This window comes from Lissotriton vulgaris, chromosome 2_1 (assembly GCF_964263255.1).
Source record: "Lissotriton vulgaris chromosome 2_1, aLisVul1.2, whole genome shotgun sequence".
NCBI lineage: Eukaryota > Metazoa > Chordata > Amphibia > Caudata > Salamandridae > Lissotriton > Lissotriton vulgaris.
This window is the reverse complement of record NC_141687.1, coordinates 837917816-837938608: the sequence shown is the minus strand read 5'-3', so window position 1 is coordinate 837938608 and position 20793 is coordinate 837917816. Positions and strand designations below refer to the sequence as shown.

General features: G+C 44.4%; 1 protein-coding gene across 5 annotated transcripts in view; it reads left to right on the top strand.

The window, feature by feature from the left end:
* The window catches only part of IFT54 (intraflagellar transport 54), a 372547-nt gene that overhangs the window by 274728 nt on the left and 77026 nt on the right, over window positions 1–20793 (top strand). For all 5 annotated transcript variants that reach the window (XM_086956264.1, XM_086956262.1, XM_086956261.1 and 2 more), the window contains one exon: window positions 3867–3939. In XM_086956264.1, the coding sequence (XP_086812390.1) occupies window positions 3867–3939 (73 nt within the window). The remainder of the gene's footprint in view (window positions 1–3866; window positions 3940–20793) is intronic.

Sequence of the window (20793 nt, the reverse complement as noted above, 5' to 3'; positions counted from 1 at the left end):
AAAATAACCACAGCAGCGATGTGGTTAACAAATGCCTGGAATTAATTACACTCGCTGTTTTATTATGCAAATCATACATATTCCATTACAACTGGGACTTCAAAAGGGCGATCTTCTTTTGCTGAGATAACATTTCTGACTTGGAACGTCAGAGGCTTAAATAAACACCGCAAAAGCAAGCAAGTATTGGCTTATCTCAATAGACATCGGTCAAAAATTACTTTCTTGCAGGAGACAAATCTCCCTCCACAGGACTCCCCGAATTTACAAAAACCTTGGGATCTCACAGCTATTTTTCTAGCTACAGTACTTATTAACAGGGGTGAGGGGTGTACATTCATTCATAAAAGCATCCCCTCCAGCCTTATCAATAGCTTTATTGATAAGGAGGTCCGTTATGTTGTCCTTGCTGGTCATTTGGCTGACCACTGTGTACTACCAGTGAATGTTTATGTCCCTAATGTGGATACCCCTGATTTCTTTCACACGCTCTCATCCATACTGGGACATTTTGACGCAGCCACTTTTAGACTGGGAGGACCACAACAGGGTGCAAAATCCGCTGCTTGACTCCTCAGGAACCCCCAATATTGGCAAACTACAGGCCAACCGGATATTACAGGATGTAAGGGACAATTACTCTGAAAGAGACATGGCTCCACACACATCCTACTACACCTGCATACACATTCTACTCCGCTCTTCATGATGTGTGGACACACATTGATTACTGGGTCTTGTCAACTACCGCTTTTTTTTGGTTAAGGCACATGAGTACCTACCCCCCACACTGTCCAATGATCCCGCTGCTAAAATTACCCTACATAGCTCATTTGTATGGGGCTGGAGAGGATATATGCTTCCCTAGCACTGCTCTGTTTGATTCAGTCATTTGCACAGAACCTAGGGGCTACATACTGGAATATTTTTAATTAAGTACCGGCTCTGTTCCTCGCCAAGCCACCATGTGGGATGCCTTCAAGGCATACATTAGGGGAGTATGTATTTTGAAACATGCTAGATTCCTCCAAGGCATTCGAAATAGTATCACATGGGTGGAGGCTGAGTTGGGGGACCTGGACCAGGCCGATGCACTAAGACAAGACAGGGCAAAGTTGCACCGTTGTCCGACATTGAAGGAGGAGTTCTGCTTCCTGGCCGAGAGAATGATCTCTTTCCTGGGCAAGTATGCTCAGGCCCTCCAATATGGGGAGGGCCGCACACTGGCCTGCCTCCTTCAGCCGAACCGTAACCCTGAATACATACCAGAGCTCCTATAAAATGGCGAAAGGGTCACCAATAACGCTGACATTACTCGTATTCTACTTCACTGCTATAAACATTTGTATTCCACCAAACTCGGGGATAGGGCAAAGGGGTTTGGGGAGATGATGCTAGAGCAACCTATTTGGATGAGGATATAATGGTGTGGATCACTGGCGCACAGCGACAGTTTCTGACCGACCCTATCTCCCCAGGGGAAATTGTGCAGGCCATTGATGTCTTGTATGGCATTAAGAACCCCAGCCTCGACAGCCTGATGGGTACGTTTGAAAAAAAACATAAACACATTGTCATTCCCCACCTCTTGGATGTGCATGTTGAAGCCTTTGAAGGGGGCACTCTACAGTACTCTCTGAGGGAAGCAGTGATTACACTTTGTTGTAGCCTTGCAAGTACCCTAGACTTTGCACCTCATGCTGACCCCTCTCCTTAATAAACTTTGACAATAAAGTCTTGGCCAAAGTAATTACCACTTGGCTGGCGTTGTTGATTATTCAGTTTTTCTCTCTGGTCCGGACAGGGCTTGTTCCCCATAAATCCACATCTTTCAACCTCCACACAGTATTTACTGTACTCAATAACTAGTCACCAGAATTGCTCAGTGCAGAAAAGGCCTTTGATTCTCTGGAATGGCCTTTTCTTCGGGCGACGCTGCAGAAACTAGGGCTCCCTAACGGCTTCATAGCACTGGATATGCTTCTTTACTAGAACCAGTGGCACTGCTTCATGTGAATGGCTCATTTACTGACACATTCGTAGTAACCAGGGGGACAAGACAGGGATACCCTTGTCGCCATTTGTTTTTTATTATAGCCATGGATCCACTGGTGCAGCAGTTGCAGAAAAAACACATGCACCGCACACTTCATTTTCGTCCCGGCCCTCTTCTTGGCTCCAGGAATGCAGACAACATCTTGCCATTCATCCGCCATCACTTTCAAAATCTTACCCCTGTTATTCGGGAAATTATTCAGTTTTGGGGGGTTTCAATTCTACCGCAACGGTGCCATGTGAATACTCACTTCAGTAGTGCGGTGACTCCACCAGATACCTTGGTTTCATGATTCATAGGGATAAGGGGCAGGTAATTTCTCTGACTTATGGGCCTGCCATTAAAAAACTTAGTCCAGGTTGAGCAGTGGCTGCGACTCCTACTGTCCATGGTAGGTCAGATAGCCATTATTAAAATGATTGTTCTGCCCCGATTTCTTTAACTCTTCTTAAACATCCCTACCACTCACCAACACTGTTTTATCTGCTCTCTGGGGTCTGTTGCTATGCCTCATTTGGGATGGACACATGCCTTGGATTTGATGGGACACCCTCGTACTTCCCTCTAACAGGGGCGGCTGTGGCGTCCCTGACTTTCAGCTATATTACTTGAAGGCGCAGTGCCAGTTTGCATAGTATGGTTCCATGCAAATGCCAGCTTGCATTACTCCATTCCAGAGTGTGACCAGGCAGAAGACATCCCCTTGTCATCCATTCTGCCAAAAGTAATTAAACTTGACTCCGCTGATGTCCAAACTATGTCCACCACAAGCTGGGCATGGTGGAAACTCAACTGCCTTTTGGGGCCAGGTCCACTTTGCTCTCTCTTACTTCCATTGGTTAACAAACCATGGATCCCCGACACTGAAACAAGTGGTACAATGTACACTTATTACATTTGATTTGCACACAATGGGAGATGTCTTTCATAATGGTCATGTTATTTCCATTACCGTTGACACTAGCACTTTGGAGCTCCATGTATTCTTTCACTAAGCACTACTGCTTAGAAACACAATCATGGCCAGGGTTATCTGTTGGACAAGTTTGTTGAAGAATGTTTTCATATATGGTAAGCCACTTTCCTCATCCTGTATTTGAACTGCTTTGCTAAACTGTATTCAAACATGAGAATCCATGAATGATCCAATAAATACTGGAATATAAATAAGCTACTTACCTGTAGCTTTAGTTATCCACTCTTTAATAGAGTACCATGGGGCTCACCCTTTTCCCCTGGTTCAAGAGGCACATATGATTCTTTTACACACTATGAACTGGAAAGATCTGGCACTTTATACCTCAGGGAAGTGGAGGAGGTCTCTCTCACTCCATTTATGTGACTTAAGTTTGGAGACATAATGCAGTGGATGGGATGTATGTTCACTGGGTTTCGCTGATACTAGTCAACACTGTAGAGGGACTACTATTCAATCCTATGTACTGAGGGTTCCCCGTCTGATGATGGGAAATATAATCAAGCATGTGAATCTGTGAATCAACAAAAAATACTAACGCTGGACAACTACAGTTACAGTTAAGTAAATTTCTTTTGCAGCATAGATAATTGATAGAGTAACAGGAACCCGCCCACGCCCCAGCCCCTATAGTAGAGAGGTGCAAAACTTCACAGAGTTCTTAGAAAAGTTTTGTAAACGTCACTAAGCTGGTACGTTTCCCCATATTTGCATGAAAATCACGACTTGTGCTACATATTGTCTTTTAACAAATGTTTGCATGCATTTCCCATATTCTTGCAGAGCACTGCATTACAGGCAAATTTAGTGAGGTTTCTTTTTTTATCTTGGTAGATGAAGGTGAAAAGCCACCGGCAGTTGTGAATGGTGAAACATCAGATGAAATGCCACCCCATGTCACCCAAAGGTCTGCTACCCTTCTTTTGTTGATGCTAGCATCACCTTCTAACTTAGCATGCACGTTTTTGTGATTTAATCAAATGTGTTAAAACTTGCCATTTAAAACGTTGATAGAACATTGCTGTAATTTTGTATATTCTATCTACGATTGTGTTGGATTTTCACTGAAGGATCAAGTTATCAGTAGAAATCATTGGTATGCAAGTGCATTAGTGTGAGCTGTTTTGTTGTAGTACTAAACATATCCATATTCCCGCATATATGCAGGATTCTGGATTACTTTCCTTGCAGACATTTTTTAATACAGAATTTATCACAACCTATCTGAAGTGTATAGTAATAATCAATTGAGGTTTACAATTGTTCATAGACAAACACATCATCTAGAGTTTAGCTGTACTTCCTCTTTTGGAAAGAGAAATGGTAAGTCAATGAAGGAAGTGGAACTACAGCACCAATATCCCATCATGGTTTGCAGAGGCAGTTGCTTCACTTCATTTTATGGGGACAGGGCTAACGAAGCTAAAGCTGAGCAGGCTGGTTATGACTCCAGTGAATTTCCATAATGGAGAACGAGGGTGTGGTGTTTGAGGCAGAGTCTATGATTAGTGTACCTGTTTCTTTGACTAAGGGATCCTGGTGGACTAGGCCTCCTCTTATGAAGAATCTACTTTTTAGATATTTAGATTCTTTGTGCAGAAACAACAGTCTCTTTGGTGTTTTGCCTTTTTAGGAGAGTAAGCAGTTAAGAGTTATTTCATTGGGGTTTTAGAGCTCCTATGTGAAAGCGCCACAGAATGTCTTCTTTAAAGTTCCTGAGCAATAGTAAATATAATCATGATCTCCTATTAAGGGACATCTGCCAGAACCTCTAAACGAAATGCTGCAATATCAGACATAAGACCCAAAATCATTATTTTGAGTATTTTTACATGAGGGGGAGATGTTATCTGAATCATTTGATTCTGTTGTAGTTAGGGCAGTGCTTAATTTGAGCAGGTGCTTTCAGATCTGCACTTATTTCACAGGGCCGGGGATACAATTTCTGAACCTGCAGCTGGTGGTCTCAATATTAATTGTTCAATTCAAAATAAAAAGAATAACATACATTGCATGGTGATTGGCTGGTAAATGTTCATAGGCAGGCTGGCATATGCCTGTCCAGGCAGGCATGATTGCGTATCACCACGTTAGTGATGATGTCATCACGCTGATCACAAATCCAAGAAGTCATCAACAAACTATGGCTTGCATTCTATTCCCCTAGTCTGCTGCACCCTGCCACTGCCTGAGCCTAAACTGCTAACTTATTTAAAGGAACAGTATCACATTTCAGCTCTCCTCAGTTAGGCACGGCAAGAGTGGTTTTTCAGTTCCTCACTTTTCCTTGTGATCTGCAGGTCTCTGTGACTTATCACTGAAGGCACATCTATGTGAATTGTTGCATACTGATTTATGTAAGTGTGCTCATGCACTAGTTGTTATCGAAGCCTGTGTTATTTTTTGTGTGTGACAGTACTTTAAATATAGAATCTTCATTGCCATCGTTAACTTTTGTTTTTTTACCCATTCCTCCCCGCTAAGATTCTGCCACTTCTCTTGCTTCTTGGTGTGAGGAGGGTGTAATACTATTTTTGCAGCGTGAATCTTTCTGGATTCACTATGCTGTGCATATTCCGCAATCTGGTGGTTGGGTCCAGAATCGTAGTCTCTTTTATCTTTTCTTTTTGTAGCCCAGGTGGGCGTCGACGTCCCACCATTTGGTGTACCTTCGGTGACGTCGGCATGCTTCCGGCGGAAGCTACCACCCTTGGGCGCCATCTTCAGATTCTTTTTTCCGCCGTTGGGTCTGGCTCGTCGCGTGAAGCTCCAGAAGTTTGAAGGAGAAAAGGAGTAAATACAACAACTCTTCGGCGGTAAAGACCTGAAAAGATTGGGAGAAGAATACCACCTGAGACGACGAAGAAAGGGAAGAACATCGAGATCTTCAACGTCTTTGAAGGAATGCGCACACAGGGGGCCCCCTGAGCACAGGGATGGACAAGACACCATTTAACTGCCACCACAGGTTCTCGCAGAAGGACCAGCACTCGGTCTGCAACCTCTGCCTGCCAATCGACCACGAGAGCAGAGACTGCAACGCCTGCTCCGTCTTCAAGCCGAAGACAATCCGAGTTCGAGAGAAACAGAGGACAGCTCACCACACGATGCAGGGCAAGGGACAGGCCCCGATGCTTTACGAACTGGGCTTCTCCACCGACGACTAGGACAACATCGCCGAAGGTCCAGATGACTTCACGGTCGCAGAGACCAATAAGAAAACGCCTGACAAGGTAGGAGAGTCTACGACCCCGAAAACTCCCACAGAGCCTCGAAAGCCAGAGGCAGACTCTCGAAAGTCAGAGTCCAAAGCCTCGAAAGGAGCACCGGCACCGAAAAGTTCGATGGCGGAAGCTGCATCCTCCGAAAAAGAGCCCAGCGGATCCTTCGAGAAGGACTCCCGGAGGCCGAAGACCGGCGAAAAGCAAAGGTCGTCGAAGCAAGCCCCCGAAAAAGGGTCTTCGACTTCGAAGGAAAAGGAGCCGAAGAAAGCTTCAACGTCGACGCCGCCGCCGAAGAGAGCAGCCGAAACGCTCGACGACGAGCAGGCCGCGGAGATGCTGAGAAAGAAAAGAAGGCTCGAGGCCGAAATGGAGAACATCCTCCAGAGAAAGAAAGACTTCGATAAAAGGATGAGAAGTTACAAGATCCCCTTGAGGCCGGCAACGGCCGTCGCTGAGGTGCAAGAGCACGATGAGTTCGACGTCGAAGAGCCGCCGAAAACTCCGGAGCCCTCGGAGCACGAAGAGGAAGAGGACCTCTATTACACAGAAGGTGATTACGGGGAACAGCAGTCAAGCTACGGCTCAGGCTCCTCGGCGGCCCAAGATCAGGATTGGCAGGACATCGAGGCCGAAAACCCGGAGGAGGCTGTGAAGACATACCCTTCGAGGCCTTCACCGCCGGATGACATCGGGGCATACAATGAGGTCGTCAGGAAGGCAGCAGCAGCTTATGGGGTTAAGCTGGAGGAGGAGAAGCCAAAAGCAGATTTCCTGCTGGAAACATTGCTCCCCACGCAGACAAGAAGCTAATTCCTGCCCATGCTGAAAAGTATCCCAGACCAGGGGACGGAAGCCTTCAAGGGCCCGGCTGCATGCAGATCAGTAACGCCGAGGACGGAAAAGAAATACAAATTCTCCTCCCAGGACCCGGGTTACATCAAGGGGTCCGTCACAGCAGATTCAATAATCGCTGCAATGGCCAGAAGAAGGGCCAACGTCCCAACAACATCTGGGCCTCCACCTGACAAGGAAAGCAGGAGGAACTCAATCGCCCTCCTGAACAGACATCAATACCAGCATTGGGATGAGATGGGCCAATTGCTCAAGCACCTCCCGGAGCAATACCGTGAAGAGGGCATCACACCTTGTGGAAGAGGGGAAAAGCATTGCTAACTCGTGCCTGAAGACAGCCTTGGATGGGGCTGAAACATCCAGCAGACTGATGGCTATCATCATCACATAGAGAAGGCAAGTCTGGCTCAGGATCTCAGGCTTCAAAGCTGACGTTCAGAACAACATCCTGAACACCCCCTTCAATGGTGAAACACTGTTCAGGGCCCCAGTTGATGAGAAGCTCACACAACTGAAGAAGGACAACGAGACGGCAAGGTCCATGGGCGCCCTACAATTCAGGGGGATAAGAAGGGGCACTCCTACAGGGAGGCCGAACGGCAGAGGTGGAAACCAGCGAGGAGAATCACACCAGGCGTTCCACCAGGGACAACAGAGTGACAACCAAGGTCACCAGGGTCAGCAGAGGCAAAACTGGAACTACCAGAACAGGGGCTAGTCCTTTCGATCAAGAGGAAACGGACGAGGACAGAGAAGGAGAGGCGGTGAACAACCCCCCTCTAAGTGACTGCACACGAGAAAAGGTGCTCACCCTCTCGAACCCTCCAGGGGAGGAGCACGGAAAAACAGAGGAGAGGGCTACACGGACAAGACACAAAGGAACATGTAACACCAGTAGGAGGCAGGCTAAGATTTTTTTCTCCAGGAGTGGAGAAAAATAACCACAGACACGTGGATACTGAACATCATGCAGTTCGGATACTGTATAGAGCTGGCAAAGAATCCACCAAACAGGAAGCCAAAGAGAAGAGAGCACTCGGGAAGAGAACTGCAATTGCTCCAAAAGGAAGCTCAAGAACTCTCCTCAAAGAGGCCATCAAAACGGTCCCATTCAAAGAACGGAACAGGGGAGTGTACTCATACTACTTCCTGGTGCCAAAAGTGGACGAAAGCCTAAGACCCATCCTGGACCTACGGTTCCTAAACAAATATGTAAAGACCCAAAAATTCAAGATGACGTCCCTACAAGAGGTCATCCACAGATAAAGGCCGGGGACTTCTTGTCCACCATAGACCTCAAAGATGCATACCTGCACATCCCCATGAACAGGCAGCACAAGCACATGCTAAGATTCACAGTGAACAACGATCACTACCAATTCACAACCCTGGCTTTCGGTCTAAAGTCCGCACCAAGGGTGTTCACCAAATGCCTCGCTGCAGTGGCCGCACATCTGCGAAGGGAGGGGATACACGTGTACCCCTACCTCGACGACTGGCTCATAAAGGCAAGCTCTTACAGGACATGCAAAGATCACGCACAGCAGGTCACAAGAAGGCTAACAGGTCTGGGATTCTCCATACACTGGGGAAAATGCTCAATGGAACCGGAGCAGCTGAAGATCTTCTTGGGTGCTCAAATCGACACCCTCCAATGCAGGGTGTTACCCGGCGAAAAGAGAACACTCAGCCTACTGAGGGAGAAACGTCACTACCAGAAGGGGCGAGCTCTGACAGTGAGGACAGTGAGCAAAATCTTGGGAATGATGGCGTCATGCATACACCTGGTCCCCAATGTACGCCTGCAGATGAGACCGCTCCAGGAGTGGCTACAACAGCAATGGTCACAAGCTACAGGAAGTTGGGAGGATCTGGTGGTTGTAACGCACAGGGTGCAGGAAGAAATAAGGTGGTGGACCAAAGAAAGGATAACAGTGGGGAAACCTCTAACACCACCGGACCCAACAGTGACCATCACCACAGATGCATCCCAGAAGGGATGGGGCGCACACATGAACAAGCTCAGAGTGAGGGGTCTGTGGAGCCCTACAGATGCGGTCAGACACATCAATTACCAGGAGCTGAAAACAGTGTTGCTAGCCCTCAAGGCCTTCCAGAAACACCTGTACAGCCAGAAGGTGCTGATACAAATAGACAACACCACAACAATGTTTTATATCAACAAACAGGGGGGAACTCAATCATTCCCTCTGTCAAGCTTGGCACAGGAAATCTGGAGATGGCCAATACCACTCAAAATAGACCTGCTAGCCATACACCTGCCAGGGAAGGACAATGTAGAAGCGGATTGGCTCAGCAGGCAGACTTCAGTATCCCACGAGTGGGAACTCAATATACAGGAAACAGAGAGGCTATTCAGGAGGTGGGGCACTCCAACAATAGACCTGTTTGCAACACGCAGGAATGCAAAATGCCAATACTTTGCATCCAGGCAACCAGAGGCACTATCACAGGGGAATGCCCTATGGATAAGCTGGTCAAAAACATTTGCCTACGCTTTTCCCCCCGATACCACTGATCCCCAGGGTTCTCAACAAATGCATGACGAGCAACATGACGCTCATCCTGGTGGCATCACAATGGCTAGAAAAATAACAACAAAAGAGTGTTAATTGGTTGAAGAGTGGCACCACAATGGGCCAGACAGACCTGGTACTCTCAGATAATGGAGATGGCGCAGGCCTCCCCTCCCCCCCTCCCCGCCCCCCCCCCCCCCCCCACAAGTTCTCGAAAAGAAGAGACCTACTCTCCATGTAAAACTGAGAAGTTCTACACCCAGAGCCGGAGAGCCTCAACCTCTCAGCCTGGCTCCTGAGGACTTAGAGTTCGCACATCTAAAACTACCAGAGAGCAGCCTGCGGGTGCTACGAGAGGCAAGAAGGCCCAGCACTTGCAAGTGCTATGGGGAAAAATGGGAAAGATTCACTCAATGGTGTTGTAAGAAAAAACTACATAGAAAACTGATCAGGGAATCTACGGTGCTAAGGTACCTCACGCACCTAATAAAGGCTAAGCTAAGCTCATTCTCGCTAAGGGTACACCTGGCAGCGATTGTGGCATACACAAGAGGAGAAACAGGGAGAAGCTTCTTCCCATCTCAAGTCGTAAAAAGATTCCTGGAAGGGGCGAAAGAATAGCGCCACCAAAAAGAATGCCGCCACCGGCTTGGAACCTGAATGAGGTACTGACAGAGCTCATGAAAGCACCTTTCGAACCCATCCACAAAGCATCACTGCAAATGCTGACTATGAAAACGGCTTTTCTGGTAGCAATCACCTCGCTACGGAGAGTGAGCGACCTGCAGGCTCGGACACTGCAGGAACCCTACATCCAGATACACAGTGACAGGGTCGTGATGAGAACGGACCCGCACTTCATGCCGAAGGTGGTGTCAAGGTTCCACATGAATCAGAGTATTCCGATCCCTAGCTTCTTCCAAAACCCCACTACAAGCGCTGAGAGGGCAATCCACACTCTAGACGCAAGAAGGGCAGTGATGCACTACATTGAAAGGACGAAAGGACACAGGAAGACAAAAACAGTTCTTCGTGTCCTTCGCAAACACTTACATGGGTAAACCAGTGACTAAAAGCACCATAGCTCGATGGATCGCACAGACAATACAATTCTGATACAAGCAAGTGGGCCAGGAGCTAACAGGAGGGGCACAGGCCCACTCGACCAGGAAGAAAGGAGGAACAATTGCCTTTCTGGCCAACACACCAATTCAGGACATATGCCTGGCGGCAACATGGGCTTCAGTGCACACGTTCACTAAGCACTATTGCGTGGATGTATAAATGAACAAAGAAGCACAAGTAGGACAAAAGGTGCTTCAACATATATTCAACAACCAACGCTCATCTTCCACCCAACCGCCACAAAAGTAACAAAAACCGCTACAAAATCTATGCATAGCATAGTGAATCCAGAAAGATTCACGCTGCAAAACGAATCGTTTCTTACCTGTCGGTGTAGTTTTGCAGCTTGAAGATCTTTCTGGATTCACTAGCGAACCCACCCGCCTCCGCCAGAAAGATGAGGCTGGAAAAGAAGGTGGAAACACATAGAAAAAGAAAGAAAGTTGAAGCTTACAAGACACGTGAAAAGAATTACGTTTGAAAAAGGATTAACAAACATAGCCATGGATTCACTATAAACACAGAAAAGAAAAAGAGACAGAAAAAAGAATCCGAAGATGGCGCCCAAGGGTGGTAGCTTCTGCCGAAAGCATGCCGACGTCACCGAAGGTACACCAAATGGTGGGACGTCGACGCCCACCTGGGCTACAAAAAAAAAAAAGAACGAGAAAAGAGACTACGATTCCGGACCCAACCACCAGATTGCGGAATATGCACAGCATATTGAATCCAGAAAGATCTTCAAGCTGCAAAACTACACCGACAGGTAAGAAACTATTCGATCTTATTGAGCAAACATAATGGAAAATATCACACACTGTAACAAGATAAATCTAATGAGGTTAGAAATGTATTTTATTGGCAGAGCACACAAAGGCAGATGATTGTATCTTAGTCAGTTCCTCAGAAAATACTCGATATTTTCCTGGGAAAGTTATTCCCAAATATGAAATCAGCCCCTACTAAATCTCAGGTGAATGATTGTAAATTCTCTCAGTTTAGAGGGACCTTAGAGCTGAAACAGTACTTGCTTCCTAGACTCAGAAAACGATGAGGAACCGGTGCGTCCTGCTAAGTGAAATTCCATTCTTTATTGACGAAGGCAGTGGAGCCCTTGAGCTTCTGCCTCCTCCCTCATCGGCAACTTTAGGCCTGCTTTTGAGACTGACTTTTTCTGTGCCTTTCAAACACACATTGAGCATTGAGTTTCATTCAATTGAAAAGTAATTACTAACATGGATATACCTCGATCCGACTCCTCAGTAGCTAGGTTTTAGGTAGTAAAAACATGCTCAGAAAGATAAAGGTGAGTTTGGATAGTTATTGGCAATCTTCCGCTGCAGTCGGTTATGGCTACTGTTGCATTGGCTAAGAATGAATGCTGCTTCCACCTCCACAATGAATACAGGAAAGACTGTGAATTAGCAAAAACTGGTATCACAATGCCACTGTCTCTGCTCGAGGGAATACATCCTCAAATCTATAAAACTGGGATAAACTGGACTCATTTGCTGGATTCTACCTTTTATCATAAAGTGGCAGACAGAAAACTCCTTTGTTGGCTCTGTGTGGGAATCTATCCTGCTTTGCAGCAGATGGAAATCAATAAAGATTTAGCTAACACAACAAAAGATATGCTTAATCACACAAAGAATGACTTTGTGTGATTAAGCACATCTACACATTGATACACTCTTTATTTCCATGGTTACACCCTAGATGATTACCATTTGACGTTTCCAAGGCAAACCTGGTTTAACTAGGGCACAACCGGTCCTGGGTTGCTTGTCTTCTGGTTCATGGAGGCCCTGGCCTGGCAGTTCGGGCTGGACTATTCCCATTATAGCAGAGTCAAGGATGATTTGCATATGCTAGGTCCAAACTGAGGTGGCAAGATGTGCAAAATAACAATGGACTGGGATGGGCCCTAGTAATTAGCAGTAGCTGAGATTGATTCATACATTTAATCCATCACTTTTTGTATACTTTAATCTATCCCATTGGGGTGCTGATATGTAGATCAGCTAACGACTTCCCACATTGACATCAGCTGTATGTGCCTGCCCCTAGGAACAGTTTTCTGATCCTATGTGATATCCTAAATTAGTTCCGGTGGTTTCTCTGTTTTGTACACTGACTTATCTATGCAATGTCACACCATTCCGTTTTCCTTTAATACAGGGCCTTTTCCTGGGTTTTCATGTAGGACCATTGTGACACAATATGTGTGCATGTTAGTACTTTGTAAAGGTTGAATACTAGCTTCTTCATAGATTCGCCTGATACAAATAGCTTCTTTTTACAATGACCAACTTTATTATGAATTTACAGCAAGTACATTCATCATCATAAATAATAGGAGCTGTGCATTGAGAAAAATACCAAAACATGTCTTATTCACGTCAATAAGAATCAGTTACTCTACATCGACAAACCATAGAATGAACACCATTTCCCCCATACCCTTTCTTACGTATGAGGGCATTCACGATCAGCATAAATAGGTTTTTGCCTGTTGCGCACACCAATCTACACCCCACACCCCTGCGCCAGCACAGGATCGAGGGGGTGTTGATTGTCTTAATGCGCTGGCCACATCTCTTGGCCACCAGGCAGGCCACGCCAATGAAAGTTCGCTCGGCATGAGGACCCCTCCAGTTCCTCCACCAGCTTCAACAGGACATTACGTGGGGTCAGTCAAGAGGGCTCCCAAGAACATCCGAAAGCTCCCGACCCACTCTGTCTCAAAAGAAACACCTCACAGGGCAGTCCCAGACCTTTAAATACTCTCTTAAAGGTTATCAGGTCCCTCATGCGTGCCTCTAGTAAATTGTGTAATGACCCAGTGTTTTATTTGTGCCTAATGTAGCCTCTCCTGTTCATTTATTGCAAATGATTTTTTTACATTATTTCAATGCTTTCATTTTATCTCTGTCAAACATGTCTCTCACCATTTGCCGGTCTTCCTCCCTCCATTCTTTGAGAGCATCACCCCTCTTGACTGGTTTGAAATCTGGATTGCCATGTATAGGTGTGAAAGATGATGGAAAGGATGTAATTGCTTTGCCATGCGAGGCCCACGTTTCAAATAATCTGTGGAGTATCTCTGAGGCATATGTAACCGAGGTCTATGTTTTTTAGGTAAGCAAAGTAAATCCCAAAGGGGCATCACATCAGTGTCCGTTCCATATGGAGCCAGTGTTTTCCTGTCTCCCATATTGACCATTCTAAGGCGATCCTTAATTGTGTTAGTTTTTTAGTATCCCTCCATTTTTGTCAATTTCACCCACTACTGTTTTAGTACATTTCAAAACTGTCTGTGTTCTGGTTTTTTTTACATCCCCAAATAAATCTACCCGGCTTTCGGCGGTGCTTGCAATCTCGTTCAGGGACGGGAATTGGGAGAGCTTGAAAAACATATACCAGTCTGGGCAGTATGTTTATCTTTAATGCTGTTATTCTACCCAGTCAAGATATAAATAATGGTTAGGTTTTTTGTTTTTTTTAATATCTGACAATACTGATAGTTAGTAGTCCTTATTCCCAACAGAGCTGTGCAATGTTGGTTATTTTCCTATGTGTATGTTGTGGTAGGCCTGGTTCCGTCATTTTGGATTTTACTCCTACTCCTACCATCTGCATGCTCACTTCCACCAGTGGTTCTATCAATATTGTGAAGAGGAAAAGGAACAACCCTCTCTATTGTCCCCGTTCAAACTAAAGCAGGGGTCTCCAACGTTTCATATATGGAGAGCTTCATCTGATCATTGAAAACCTTCTTGATCTACTGCCCATCATAAGGGTTTGAAAACGGTACACAAATTAAACACAACTTCTAGAGTGCCCCTGATTTTCTCCAGTGAGCATACAATAATGTCATCATAGGTATATCGCAAAATTGATAGCCGTGGGCTCCAAAAGGAACAGCCTTGCACATTTGATCTTGTTTATGTATCACCTGTGTGAGATGAATGTCTTGTCGGGGCTTGTTGGCAAGCAATACATGTAAAGACCCTGCTCTCATTTTGAACGACAGGGCCCAACACACTTTCACTATCTGTCTAATTGTCCTCAGGTCCATTGGTTGATGTCCACAAAGAAGCGAATCAAAGCTTAATTTTTAACATCCTTACCCAGGACCAATGTCTGCAATCCATTTTGAAAAGCACATGCAGACTTGATAGCTGTCTATAAAGAAACATATCTCTGCAGTCACCCCTTAGGGTGCATGCAGTCATGCCATACAAATTAATGCAGGAAGAGATTTCTCTATAAAAGCTAAATGTGCCTAGAGAAGTAATGTAAAATTAAAAACAGTCAAAGCAAAGATAAAGAAAGAAGGGAAAAGAAGAAAAAAAGAGACAGTGAAGGAAAACTAAGAAAAAAGAAAGTGGTGCGTGAGGGAGGAAAAAGGAGGGAGAACTGTGAAGTAAAGGAAGGGTGGAAAAAAGGATGGAGGAAAGAAGGGGAAAAAAGGTAGACATGAAGAGATTAGAAATTAAGAGAAAAACTAAGAAAGGAAGAAAGCAAAAACAAAGGTAGAAAGAAATAGTTGAAAGAAAGGTAAAAAAGGTAGGAAAAATGAAAACATAGGAATTGGGAGGGAGAAATAAAAGAAAGAAACAGAAAACAGAAGGTAAGACAGAAAAAAGCAAGCAATGGAAAATGTGGAAAAGGAGGAAAGGCAGAAAAAAGGAAGTAAGATTAAAGTAGCAGAAAAATGAAGCATGAAGAAACAAAGAATGAATCAGAAAAAAAAAATAATCAAGAGGTTATAAAAGTAGAATAGAAATACAGATGGTCGCGCTTCCTCATTTACTGTACCAATTGCAGAATCATCCCTACCCGATCCCCCCTCGATGGTTTACAGGTGAATTCGGCATTGGGGAAATTTCTATGGGCAGGAGGTGCGGTGAGAGTCGCTCTGCATACATGTTTTCTATCTACGTATTGCAGTGGCATGGCCACCTCAGATACCTTGTCCTACTATATGGCCTCACAGTTACTCATCCTAAACAAGTGGTGGTATGGGGGTCAGGATTACCCAGCCTACGCTGTTGAGCGGCGCCTTATGGGGGATCTCTCTCTCCACACAATCCTATACTCTGCACCAGTACGCAGGGCTCTGCCCTCGGTGACTCGGGTGGTCTTCCATGTTTGGCGGTAGGCATCGCAGCGGATAGGGTGGTGGTACACACTGACCCGGAAGACCTCACAATGGAACAATGGTCGCCTGCCACAGTTAGCCGCATTATCGGAGTTTCGGGGCTGGGACAATATTGGCATTTCTACCCTCGGGGATGTCATGAGGGGGATAACCCTGAAGTCCTTCCAAGACCTACAAAACAAATTTCAGATGACTGAGTCCCAATTTTATAAATATCTCCAATCTCGCCACGCCCTCTCTCCTAGTCTGGTAGGCCTAGAGTCACTTGCGGAATTCAGCCCGGTGGAAGCCAAAGTATTTATGGGGGATCTTCTGGACCACAAAATATCTAAGATTGATCAGCCCTTAGTAACACACAGCTCCCCCACCTTGCAAAAACTTAGAGCGACTTGGGAGGAGGATGTAGGCTTGTTAGACGAGGAGGACTGATGGAAGCTCTGACCTCCCCGCTTGGGGCGGCCATAGCGGTATGTCTACGTCTTATCCAATTCAAATATCTCCACCGGGTCTACTTCACAAGGGTCCGTTTGTGGAGGGCGAGTATGGTGGCTTTCATGGTATGCCTTAGATGAAGGGACTCTGATACATACGGTCTGGCATTGCCCTTCTTTGGCGCAGTTCTGGAGAGGGGTGATGTCCTGCCTTTCGGAGGTGTTGGGCTGGGACCTGCCCCGGTCACCGAATTTGGTATTGCTACATGTCATGGAAGGGATTGGGGGCAACATTTATAAACGCCATCTTATGTTGTTGGGATTTACATTGGCAAAGAGGGATATCACCAGGACTTGGAAGGCGCCGGCACCACCCTTAGTGTCTGTATGGAAGAGGAGCCTAAACTTTTGTATGGGACTAGAACTCCCTATCTTCACAGCCAGAGGTTGCCCGCAGAAACATTTTAAAATTTGGAAGTGGTGGGCAGTTTATCGGGGGTTGATGCTGGAGACGGTTGTTGAGGGGGGTCCCCTTCATTCAGATTGGTGTTGCCCCGTTGGTGCAAATGGTATTTGATTGCATATATAAGGGTGTGGGTGCGGATGGTGTGGGGCAATTCAGCATTCCAAATGGGACTAAGAGGTTGTTGGTGCGACTGCGGGGGGTCTAAAAGGTATTTTTCATCTGTATTGCACTTCTACATCCTTGCTTCATTTTCTTTTCTTACATTTCTTTAAAAAAAGTTAAAGTCATGATGTTGTCTATTGATTGGTCAGAGGCCTCTGAGGTACAGAGCCCTGCGTTATATGTGTCATTTGATGAATAAAACCTGTTAAAAAAAAAAATAGAATGGAATCCTGAAAGGCGAACAAGAACAAATAAAAAAAGAATGAGCACGAGAAAAGGAAAAAGGAAATAAAGAAACAAGAAAATAGAAACAAAAACTGCAAGTATAAAGAAAGGTAAATGAGAGAAGTAGAGGAATGAGAAAACAGTAGAGAAAGAAAAACAGCAAAAAGTGAATGAAAAGTAAACAGAAAACACGACAAAGAAAGAAGTAGAGAAAGAAAAACATGGGAACAAAGAGAAAGAAGGAGAGGAAGTAAGAAATGGGAGACATATATTAATGGAGATGGAAGGAAAGGCAGGAGAGCAAAAAGATTGGAAAGGAAGAGGGAAAAAAAGAACTAAAGAAGGGAATAAGGAAAGAAACAACACTTTCAGAAGAGAGTGCCCTGCACTGATATCTACCTAGGCATCACAGAATGGGACACAGGTTTTTTAAAGTTTGGCCTCAGCAAAACTGCAGTGCATATTCCAAACCAGCTGACAGGCAATTATGTGGGAGCTACTAAGAGGTAGACAACAAGCTAATGGTAGATTGTGATCGAACTGTTGGAGACCCCTGAACTAAAGACTGTTTTGGTGTCTCTGTTGGCTGTTACTGATGCTACTGGACTGACGTAATTCACCAGATTATAAATTTGCTTAAGGGTCTTCCCAAACTTCCACAGCTCCATTTTTAGAAATACCCTGTCTACTTGATCGCATGCTTTTTCTGTGTCCATTGCAAGTATGATTGCTGGGATTTTTCTTTGGTTAGTTTTTTCTAGTAGGTATATAACTCGTCTTAAGTTGTTGGAGATCTCTGTGGCTTTGATTAATCCTGATTCTGGGTTGTTCAATCAAGGTATCAAATTTTCTACTCTGTTGGCTAGAAACTTTGTAAATATTAAGTGATTTAGGTTGGGAAATATTATGGGTCTAAAAGATGAGCTGCATTTCTTGCGTTTGCCCTCTTTGTCTAATAGTGCAATGGCTACTTTCCTGTCCTGTAAAATTGTAGAGTTGTATTAACTTTGGTGTTGGGAGGGTTGAAATAATTTGAAGAAATGCATTGACAAACCATTAGGCTTGGAGGTTTTTTATCAGGAGACTCGTAAGTACCGCTTAATGACCTTTTCAATAATGGGAGTTCCTAACTGTTCTTTTTCTTGTTGGGTCAGGAGTCCTAATTCTACCTCCTTCAAAGAGGCTCCTACCCCACTAACATCCTGGGTTTCTCTGGTGTATAATTTTCCAAAGAATTTAACAATTTCGTTTTTTTCCTCCCTTTCAGAAGTTGTCATAATTACCTTAGTATTAATTACACTGGGGAATCTAGTTTGTTCCTCTGCATTCGTTACCTGTTTGCTAATAATATAAAGATATAACATATAGACATAAAACCATGTTTCGTTGAAGTATTGTTTCAGTTTCAGGAGGGATCTCTTGGACATTTCTGTTAGTGTGTTTAATCGGCCTTACGATACGTCATTTCCCTGAGGGTTAAATAGAGCTTTTTTGTTTTGTGGTGCTACTCTGCAGGCTTTCGTTCTTTCTCTAGGTTGATTTTCATCAGATTCGAGGACCTCATTTGATCCGCTTTGGCAGGAGTGCATTTCCCCATAATGACTGCTTTAAAAATATCGCAAAGGGTTGTAAGAGTTACTTCTTCACTCATTTAATAGGGAATATTCTTCTATCTGCTTACTCATTTCTTTGTATACACTGTCCTTTAGCGGAGTGCAGTCACCACACTGCAAATTGTATTTTTGTGAAGTCTGATTTTGCAGCAGTCCCAGATTATGGATATATGATTGGATATTGCAGTAAGTCCTGGCCCTAGAGTCCAGTAGGGCTTCAGTGCCCAGATTCAGGTCTATCCTGGAGTATGACTTGCTAATGCTTGAGAAGATGGAATCATGTCGTACAAATTATTCTTTCTGAGTGCCCCAGTAAGTGTTTTCAACATTCCTCCGTTTATATATTTGCCAACTGGTGCCTATCCCTGGCAGGTAAATGGACTAAATGGGAGTAGCCCAATGAGGCAAGAATACCTTATATATTTTTTGCTGTCTTATGCAAAATATAGTCTTGGATTAGGCTCCCCAGACCCCCTTGCGAAGTGTAGACTCAATTCTAACTTATTAATAAGAGACAATAAGCCTGGTGGGCTATAATAGACCATCTACATATTCCACGAAGATGGTGCGTTATGGGCAATGATCCCTCTGGGTAACCCTTACAGGATTCTTTACTTGTTAGTGAGTTCTGAACATCTTTCACCATGGATAGACACACACAGGAGTCAACTCGATTCACATATTTTAAGACTTTATTAAAATAAACAATCTAATCTTGTGTGGAAAATATGTCTGGCTATAACTCTGTAAATAAACAAAGTAGTGGAAGAGAAATCTATTAATAAGTAAAATCTTTAAAATAATTCCAAAATGACGACAGTATTTTATAAGTTCATTGCATTGAATGATGCACCAACCCCTTTCTTTTAGCCTCTTATTTAAGCTATCTCAGCACCAAAAGTGTCTGAGTTTCTTGAGGTGGCCTCCAGCCGACCTACCCTAGCTGAACACCAGGGCTGTTATTTTGCTCTTTAAGAAACTGTTCTCTCTCCCTGTTATGGTACTACCAATCATGCTGATAAGGTCAGAGTGGCCACAAGCAACCGCAGCCTCATTGAGGTTATTTGCAGCCGTAACTTTCACATCGCGAAGTTCAATATTTCTGTTTGCCTGATTCATGTCTGTACCAAGCTTAAGTACAGTTTTTTTCAGTTAATTTGAAAGTGTGCTGTAAAATGCAAGAATTAGCATATTATTCTTGTTGTCAGCTTCACTGAATTCTATGGTGTGTAAATGATATGAATGTATATCTATGAATAATTGATGCAGTATTGAACTATTATATTTTATATGTTGTACACATGCAAGCGAATACTAAATGCAGCAGCATTCGTAAATGAAAATGTGCATTCAAATACATGAATAAATGTAATGCAATCGTGGACACATAAGTGGAAAAATGCAAAGATGATGTCATACCCACCTACAATCTATAGGCATCCAAGAAAGAATCAATCCTTCCTGGAATTTGGGGCATGGGGGCATGGGATACTACTAATGTTAAGTCTTTCCTCCATTTTCCCTATTAAGATGGCATACCTGCCTTCCTCTTTGTCTTGTGTGTAGTGCAATCATACTACTAGCTTTTTGTGTGGCAGTGGCATGTGGATTTGGGTCGGATATTGCTGGTTTATGATGTTTAACTGGAGTGTTCAGGGCCTTGAAATTTCACAATACAAGCCTAACCATAGTCATGGTGTTTAAGTGTTGTGGTATTTGGAGTGACTATTCATAATATTGTCTTAATTCCTGAGGTTGTGTTTATATTGTTCTCCTTTTTGTTACCTCTTATCCCAAATACCAGTCTGTGTTCTCCAAAGAATCCCATGGGTGACATCTAGGGACATGTGAGAGAAAGGTGTTATTCAAAAAAACAACATTGTACCCGCTCAACTTCAAGGATGGTTGTGACCTGCTTGCCATCGAAGGTAAGATAGCTGTTAATATAACCGACTCCAA